The 9,178-nt window shown below is 43.6% G+C and overlaps 1 protein-coding gene across 1 annotated transcript in view; it reads left to right on the top strand.

Annotated features, from left to right (window-relative positions):
- The first annotated feature begins 325 nt into the window (after window positions 1–325).
- Window positions 326–9,178, top strand: part of MMRN2 (multimerin 2) — an 80,783-nt gene continuing 71,930 nt past the window's right edge. Inside the window, exon 1 of the mRNA XM_077259326.1 lies at window positions 326–751. Within this exon, the coding sequence (XP_077115441.1) occupies window positions 468–751 (284 nt within the window). The 5' untranslated portion in view covers window positions 326–467. The remainder of the gene's footprint in view (window positions 752–9,178) is intronic.

Below are 9,178 nucleotides of genomic sequence, written 5' to 3'. Positions count from 1 at the left end.
GAAGTATGAATGTCAATATATATGTTCTGGTTTTAAGGAAACCTAGTGTAAACTTTACAATATTTGCTCTGTCTTGAACTAACATCCTTTTCCTCCCACTTACAGCCCAGTTTTACATAGAACAGGCATAGGGGCTCTGATAAGACTGTCTTCCTGAGAGCAGTAGCTCAGTGGAGGCTGCCAACCAGCAGCACCGCTTCCTTGAGAAAATATTCCTTCTTTTTTCTTCTCCAGACTCTCCTCACTAAGTTTTGTGCTCACCACATAGGAACAGGCCTTCACATTGTCTGATGACCTTTCACATTTCCACAGTAGTTGGGAGGGATCGTGCGTTTTTTCCGTTCTTTGTTAAAATGTTCCCCCACCCCTAGTTTTAAACTTCAAGGCAATTCAAAGGGGCTTCTCAAAGTCACGCAGTTTCAGCACTTAGAAGTTCAAGTGGGTTTGTAAGGAGAAGATAGGGAGCTATGGCAGAGAAGCTGTATGTTACGATATGCTGTCTGGGACTACTGATTGTGACCTCTTGCACTTTGGTGAGAACACATATCTACTCAGCTGGATCCTCTCCTATAGGCTCTATTTTTGAGGTTCATGGGGTATCAACCTTTGTCCACGGATTGCCTGGTCAAGAAGAAGCAATTGAAAAGGGGAATGATTTGCATCATAAGAATATACAGAAACCAAATCCAACTTCATCGGACACCACGAGGACACAGTCACCAGAAACAGAACATCCTAAACCCAGAACAGGGTAAGTAACATCAGCAAAATAATGGCATGCGGTCAGGTAAGTATATAATGTACAGTATTGCAGGATTATGTGATGATCCATTATTCGGATATACTGTATTTCACTTGTGTCATTATATATATATAATATTTATCATTATATATATATATATATATATATATATATATATATATATATTCTGTAATGTTATCTATTAGTTATATTTGTTTCATTATATTTTGTTACACTCTAACGTATCTAATGCTAAAGGTAGACAAATTTGCCATTTTGGCACAAGAGAAAGCAGGGACATTTTTAGAAAGATTTAACTGCAATTTATGTAAGTGTTTCCTATATTACAATGTACTTATGTAAAGAAGGATAACAAGTATAAACAGCCTAATAGTTTATTAAGCTGATCACGTTTGCTACTATGACTATGAATACATACACATGGCTGATTTCCAGTTATATTTTGGCCATGTCACCTTGCCATTGGATGCTACTCTACCATATCCCGACCTTTTCTGTATGATGCACCTGCTAGAAGAGATGCCCGACTTACACTATGTTGGTAACAGAATAAAAACTGTAATGCACATTTACCAACTGCCTTTGATACTTCAGTGATTTATTGGCTGTAAAACATTTTCAGGCATATACTATATTTATTGTCGAGTGTTACAAGAGATATACAACTAATTTCCTACAATGAATGTTTATATATGAGATACCAGAATTTGGATGTGACATTCCCAAAACGAAAAAAAACATTTCCATTGAGCTGTACTCTTCACAAATAACCATGGGTACAGGGGAATTATTCCTGTTGCTATGGTAGCTTGACACCTGCACCAGAATTGCCCCCCCCCCATTGCCAGTCATAACAAGCTCCTCTTTTATTACCGGTGCCCAGTCTGAATTTCAATTGACAAAGGAATATAGTGGCCAATTCAAAAAACTGCAAATCAATCAATGCATTCTTTACATGTCTACTTCAGATAGATGGGGATGAACCTTAGAATCGTGCAAACCTTGGTATAAATATCCATTCATTAACATAGGATATAAGTAGCAGGGTTTTATGATCCAAAATGTTGCAAAACAACCTGCATCATGTTAACGTTTAAATACATTCTGGCAGCAGGTAAAAAGTGGCCAGTTTTTGCTCCTTTTACTCCTGTTGCTCTTCTGAGGGCCTTTATATTTAGAGATATTTTTATGGTATTTATGAGGGGGCATGGCTCACAGAGTAACAAAACAGAGGAGCCTAAGGCACGCCCCCAGGGAATCCTGGAACCCCGTCTACATGGTGAGAACCATAAAAATATGCAATAAATAAAAAGGCCTATTTGTCTGAAACCGTATTGTGGATATAAAAAAAGAAACAACAAACAGAAAACTTGGATTAGCAATAATGTAACAGCAATCACTGCCACTTTTTATCTTTAAAGGGGTTGTTTGTGCGGAATTCCTCTTAGATTGTAAGCTTTCCTGTTCAAAAAATTGCCGCGAGTGGAGAAGCACATGACCAAACCTGTCCATCAGTTTTGTCCAATTGAAAAACACCTCACAGAGGAAAGCTGCTTTCCTATTGGAGGCTGAAGGACAGGTCTGGTCACATGTTTCTACGCAAGTAAACCATTCTATGGACAGAAGAGTGGTGCTCTTTGGAAGGGGAGCTGTACTAACAAGAGAAAGTGGCCGACCAATGTAATTACTCAGATTATTACTTTCAAGTACCGTAAACACATCTAAACTTATACATCTGAGACCCATCCTGAGTGCTTAATTTAAAGGTTATAATGAGATGTATGAACTCTAGAGAAAGTTCAGAAGTCTGTATACTACTTTGTTCACACTCAAGGATAAACTGAGTCTTGTGCTTGGTTTGAGAGATCAGTGGGTGTTTCAAGACCTTGAATCCCTCAACATTCAACACTAATAAACAGGGGCTAGATTGGAATATACTATATATAGAGAGTTTTATGAGGAGAATGGGGCTAACCTCTTCCACCTGATAAACATACAGATTAAGGTGAAAACTGAAGGGAGATAACATTACACACATACTGCTCTCTCTGTTCCGCTTTATGATAGTAACAACCAAGTCAACATGCTGGAGTGTTTCCTTAAAAGGGTTGTCCACTACTAGGACAACCCCTTCTCAATCCGAGTGTTTGCCCTCGTTAAAGTAAAAACACCTATACTCACCTCCATTGCCGGCGCCATTCCAGTGGTGTCAGCAGTCACATTTCCGGGGCTCATGAGATGTTGTTACTGTGCCAAATCAGCACTGGCGTCACTGTCCTCGCCTTGAAATGTGCAAGTAATCAACAGGAGGTGAGAGCTGTGTCTGGCAGCTCACTGTCTGTTAATTACTTATACGTCTGAAGATCGGGACGATGATGCCAGTGCTGATTAAGCACAATGCTATCATTACATAACAACCTCATGTGAGCCCCGAGATCACGAGTGCGACAACACTGGAACGACACCAGCATCAGAGGCGAGTATACAGTCAGGGCTGAAAGTGTTGGTACCCTTGAAATTGTTCCAGAAAATGAAGTATTACTCCCAGAAAATTATTGCAATTACACATGTTTTGTTACACTCATGTTTATTTCCTTTGTGTGTATTGTTAAAACAGAAAAAAAGGCAAATTTTTTCAAAATGCCAGGTAAACAACTTTGTTTCAAACATGTGATGCTCTTTCAAACTCACCTGTGACAAGTAACAGGTGTGGGTAATATGAAAATCACACCTCAAACCAGAAAAAAAGGGGAGAAGTTGACTCAATCTTTGCATTGTTTGTCTGTCTGTGCCACACTAAACATGGAGAACAGAAAGAAAAGGAGGGAATTGTCTGAGGACCTAAAAACCAAAATTTTTGAACAATATCACAGTGCACAACATAATCAAGAAGTTTACAACTCATGTCATTGTAGCTAATCTCCCTGGATGTGAATGGCAGAGACAAATTAGAAAGAAAGAAAGGTTGTAACTAGTGTTGAGCATTCCGATACCGCAAGTATCGGGTATCGGCCGATACTTGCGGGTATCGGAATTCCGATACCGAGATCCGATACTTTTGTGGTATCGGGAATCGGTATCGGGATTAATATCAATGTGTAAAAGAAAGAATCAAAATAAAAAATAGGGATATACTCACCTCTCCGACGCAGCCTGGACTTTACCGCCATAACCGGGAGCCGTTGTACCTAAAAATGCGCGCTTGAAGGGCCTTAGATGACGTCACGGCGCTCTGATTGGTCCGTAGCGGTCGCGTGACCGCTACGCGACCAATCACAAAGCAGTGACGTCACCTAAGGTCTTTCAAGCGCTTGAAAGACCTTAGGTGACGTCACTGCTTTGTGATTGGTCGCGTAGCGGTCACGCGACCGCTACGTGACCAATCAGAGCGCCGTGACGTCAACTAAGGCCCTTCAAGCGCGCATTCTTAGGTACAACGGCTCCCGGTTACGGCGGTAAAGTCCAGGGCGCGTCAGAGGGTGAGTATATCCCTATTTTTTATTTTAATTCTTTCTTTTACACATTGATATGGATCCCAGGGCCTGAAGGAGAGTTTCCTCTCCTTCAGACCCTGGGAACCATACAGGATACCGTCCGATACTTGGTGTCCCATTGACTTGTATTGGTATCGGGTATCGGTATCGGATTAGATCCGATACTTTGCCGGTATCGGCCGATACTTTCCAATACCGATACTTTCAGGTATCGGACGGTATCGCTCAACACTAGTTGTAACGTAGGATAGTCCAGATGGTGGATAAGCAGCCCCAATCAAATTACAAAGAAATTCAAGCTGTTATGCAGACTCAAGCTGCATCAGGGTAGTGTGAACTATCCGTCGATATTTGAATGAAATGAAATGACAGGAGATCCAGGAGGACTTCACTGCTGACACAGAGACCTAAAAAAAGTAGAGTGAAATTTGCCGAAAGAACCCCAAAACATCTTTAATTTCCACCATTTTTGATTGCAGCTTCTGTATTCTTTTTTTGTACACATATGCTCAAAAATGTACATGCCCAGGCAGAATTTTTGCTTTCTTGCCCTTTTTTCAGAGAGTATGATTGATAACACCAAAACTTTTTCTCCACTCATGCTTAGTGAAGCATACAAAACCTACTGTTTTTGATCAAAAATAGCATAAAAACCATCCCACCGCTGACAAGGTGACCCTGATCGGGACGGTCATATTCTGTCTAATATTAAAAACCTTACAATGTGTCAGAGTTGACCTCAGTGTGTGAATAAGGGCAGACAAAAGGACCGGGTCCCGACCTGTGGACACCAGTCTAGGGAAGCCTTTAACTGTAATTTCCACCTCAGGAGAGTCACAGGAAACTTGTTCAAAGTTGAAGGAAATATGAATGCAACAAGTTATCAGCAAATACTGGAGGCAAATTTGCGCTCACCGGAAGCTGGGCATGGGATATACTTGGATGTTCCAACATGACAACTATCCACAGCACAAGGCCAAGTCGACCTGTCATTGGCCACAACAGAGCAAGGTGAAGGTTCTGTAGTGGCCATCTCAGTCTCCTGACCTCAATATCATTGAGCCACTCTGGGGAGTTCTCAAGTGTGCAGTTCATGCTAGACAGCCCAGGAATTTACTGGAACTGGAGGCCTTTTGCCAAAAAGAGTGGGCAGCTTTACAATCTGAGAAAATAAACAACCTAATTCCTATTTTGCGTCTGTTTTCTCTCAGAAAGGAAATGTAACATCAACTGATCTTCACTGTCCTATTAAAGGAATAGAAGAATCCAGGATATCTATAAACAGAAAGATAGTGAGTTAATACTTTGCTAACATAAATGAATTCAAGTCTCCAGGTCCAGATGAATTACACCCAAGAGTACTGAAGGCGATAGCAGGAGAAATTTTTTAACCACTCTCCATAACCTGAAAATGAAAATTCTTGGAGAACAGGAGAAGTCCCAGAAGACTGGAAAAGATGTCACGGGAAGCCTAGGTGGGCAAGAGCTATTAACCCGGGCCCCTGCAATTTCCCTCAGACTAGGGAAATCCTGACTGACCCTCTACCTAGAGTTTACACTGATGGTGTGCATGTCTAGGCCTCCACCCTCACCCTGTCTCCTGTTTCAACCCTAGGCTGAAACCACAACTCAGTGAAGAGATGATACACCAATACCCACAGTTAGCACAGACAAGGATAACGGAAAATATACACCACGCCGCAGTCACTCAGGAATACACTATAAATGCACAGGGCAAAACAAATACAAATATAGGAAGGAGTAAATAAGACAAAGGGAAATACACCACCAGCAACGATACTCCAACTACTAGCTCACCACTCCAGACCGAGATAACCAAGCACTAGACAGAAGCTATAATTGGCGACGCCCAATGTTCAGAAGAACTATTTAAAGGCAGTGGGCGTGGCCCAGCTTCCAATCTGAGCACCAGCTAAATTTAACCCCGGACCAGCTAGATAAAATCTAGCCGACGCCACTGAGCACTGTTATGACCCCAATGGCAGAGGGTCTCAGAAATAAATACCAAGTCTGCAAACACAAAAAAACAGCTCATAGGACAGTGGTAACTGGGCTGACCGTATAACTAATCCTAGCACCACAAATAGCAGCAGCCGGGGAACGTGCCTACGTTGGTTCTAGACGTCTCGCGCCAGCCGGAGAACTAACTAACCCTAGAAGGGAAAAGATAGACCTTTCTTGCCTCCAGAGAAAAGACCCCAAAAGTTGGATACAAGCCCCCAACAAATAATAACGGTGAGGTAAGAAGAAAAGACAAACGTAAGAATGAACTAGGAATTTAGCAAAGAGAGGCCCACTGACTAATAGCAGAATATAGTAAGATGACTTATACGGTCAGCAAAAACCCTATCAAAATTTCCACGCTGGATATTCAAGAACCCCCGAACCGTCTAACGGCCCGGGGGGAGGATACCAGCCCCCTAGAGCTTCCAGCAAAATCAGGAATCACATTTAGTACAAGCTGGACAAATAAATAAGAGCAATGCAAATAACCAAAAAACAAGGAAGCAGGACTTAGCTTAATTTTGCAAGATCCAGGACCAGCAGACAGGAGCAAACAGAAAGGACTGATTACAACGATGCCAGGCACCAGACTGAGAATTCAGGAAGTTCATATAGCAACACCCCTGGACTAACGACCCAGGTGGGTGCCAAACTGAGGAAAGACAATCCCAGAGTCATATCACTAGTGACCACAAGAGGGAGCCAAAAAAGTCTAATTCACAACAGTACCCCCCCTTTAAGGAGGGGTCACCGAACCCTCACCAAGACCACCAGGGCGATCAGGATGAGCAGCGTGAAAGGCACGAACTAAATCGGCCGCATGCACATCAGAGGCAACCACCCAGGAATTATCCTCCTGACCATAGCCCTTCCACTTGACCAGATACTGAAGCCTCCGCCTGGAGAGACGAGAATCCAAGATCTTCTCCACCACGTACTCCAACTCACCCTCAACCAACACCGGAGCAGGAGGCTCAACAGAAGGAACCACAGGTACAACGTACCGCCGCAACAAAGACCTATGGAACACGTTGTGAATGGCAAACGACACCTGAAGATCCAAGCGAAAGGACACAGGATTAAGGATTTCCAATATCTTGTAAGGACCGATGAAGCGAGGCTTAAATTTAGGAGAGGAAACCTTCATAGGAACAAATCGAGAAGACAGCCATACCAAATCCCCAACACGAAGTCGGGGACCCACACCGTGGCGGCGGTTGGCAAAACGCTGAGCCTTCTCCTGTGACAACTTTAAGTTGTCCACCACATGATTCCAAATCTGCTGCAACTTATCCACCACAGAATCTACCCCAGGACAGTCAGAAGGCTCCACATGTCCCGAGGAAAAACGAGGATGGAAACCAGAGTTGCAGAAAAATGGCAAAACCAAAGTAGCGGAACTAGCCCGATTATTAAGGGCAAAATCAGCCAACGGCAAGAAGGTCACCCAATCATCCTGATCTGCAGAAACAAAACACCTCAAATAAGCCTCCAGAGTCTGATTAGTTCGCTCCGTTTGTCCATTAGTCTGAGGATGAAAGGCAGACGAAAACGACAAATCAATGCCCATCTTAGCACAAAAGGATCGCCAGAACCTGGAAACAAACTGGGATCCTCTGTCAGACACGATATTCTCAGGAATGCCGTGTAAACGAACCACATTCTGAAAGAACAAAGGAACCAGATCGGAAGAGGAAGGCAGCTTAGGCAAAGATACCAAATGGACCATCTTGGAAAAGCGATCACATACCACCCAGATGACAGACATGCCCTGAGACACCGGAAGATCTGAAATGAAATCCATGGAAATGTGTGTCCAAGGCCTCTTCGGGACAGGCAAGGGCAAGAGCAACCCGCTGGCACGAGAACAGCAAGGCTTAGCTTGAGCACAAGTCCCACAGGACTGCACAAATGACCGCACATCCCGTGACAAGGAAGGCCACCAAAAGGACCTAGCCACCAAATCTCTGGTGCGAAAAATTCCCGGATGCCCTGCCAACACCGAGGAATGAACCTCGGAAATGACTCTGCTGGTCCACTTATCAGGAACAAACAGTCTGTCAGGTGGACAAGAGTCAGGTCTACCAGCCTGAAATCTCTGCAACACACGTCGCAAATCCGGAGAAATGGCTGACAAGATTACTCCCTCTTTAAGAATACCAACTGGTTCTGCGACTCCAGGAGAGTCAGGCACAAAGCTCCTTGAAAGAGCATCAGCCTTCACATTCTTTGAACCTGGCAAATACGAGACCACAAAGTCAAAACGGGAGAAAAACAATGACCAAAGGGCCTGTCTAGGATTCAGGCGTTTAGCAGACTCGAGATACATCAGATTTTTGTGATCAATCAAGACCACCACACGATGCTTAGCACCCTCGAGCCAATGACGCCACTCCTCAAATGCCCACTTCATGGCCAACAACTCCCGATTGCCAACATCATAATTCCGCTCAGCAGGCGAAAACGTCCTAGAGAAAAAGGCACATGGTCTCATTACAGAGCAACCAGGGCCTCTCTGCGACAAAACGGCCCCTGCCCCAATCTCAGAAGCATCCACTTCAACCTGAAAGGGAAGTGAGACATCAGGCTGGCACAAAACAGGCGCCGAAGTAAACCGGCGCTTCAACTCTTGGAAAGCTTCTACGGCTGCAGGAGCCCAGTTAGCAACATCAGAACCTTTCTTGGTCATATCCGTCAAAGGTTTAACAATGCTAGAAAAATTAGCGATAAAACGACGGTAGAAGTTAGCAAAACCCAAGAACTTCTGAAGACTCTTAACTGACGTGGGTTGAGTCCAATCATGAATAGCTCGGACCTTGACTGGGTCCATCTCCACCGCAGAAGGGGAAAAAATAAAACCCAAAAAGGGAACCTTCTGTACTCCAAAGAGACACTT

The sequence above is a fragment of the Ranitomeya variabilis genome, chromosome 4 (genome assembly GCF_051348905.1).
Source record: "Ranitomeya variabilis isolate aRanVar5 chromosome 4, aRanVar5.hap1, whole genome shotgun sequence".
Classification (NCBI taxonomy): Eukaryota; Metazoa; Chordata; class Amphibia; order Anura; family Dendrobatidae; genus Ranitomeya; species Ranitomeya variabilis.
The sequence above is the reverse complement of the archived record's forward strand: the minus strand, read 5'-3'. Positions and strand labels throughout refer to the sequence as shown.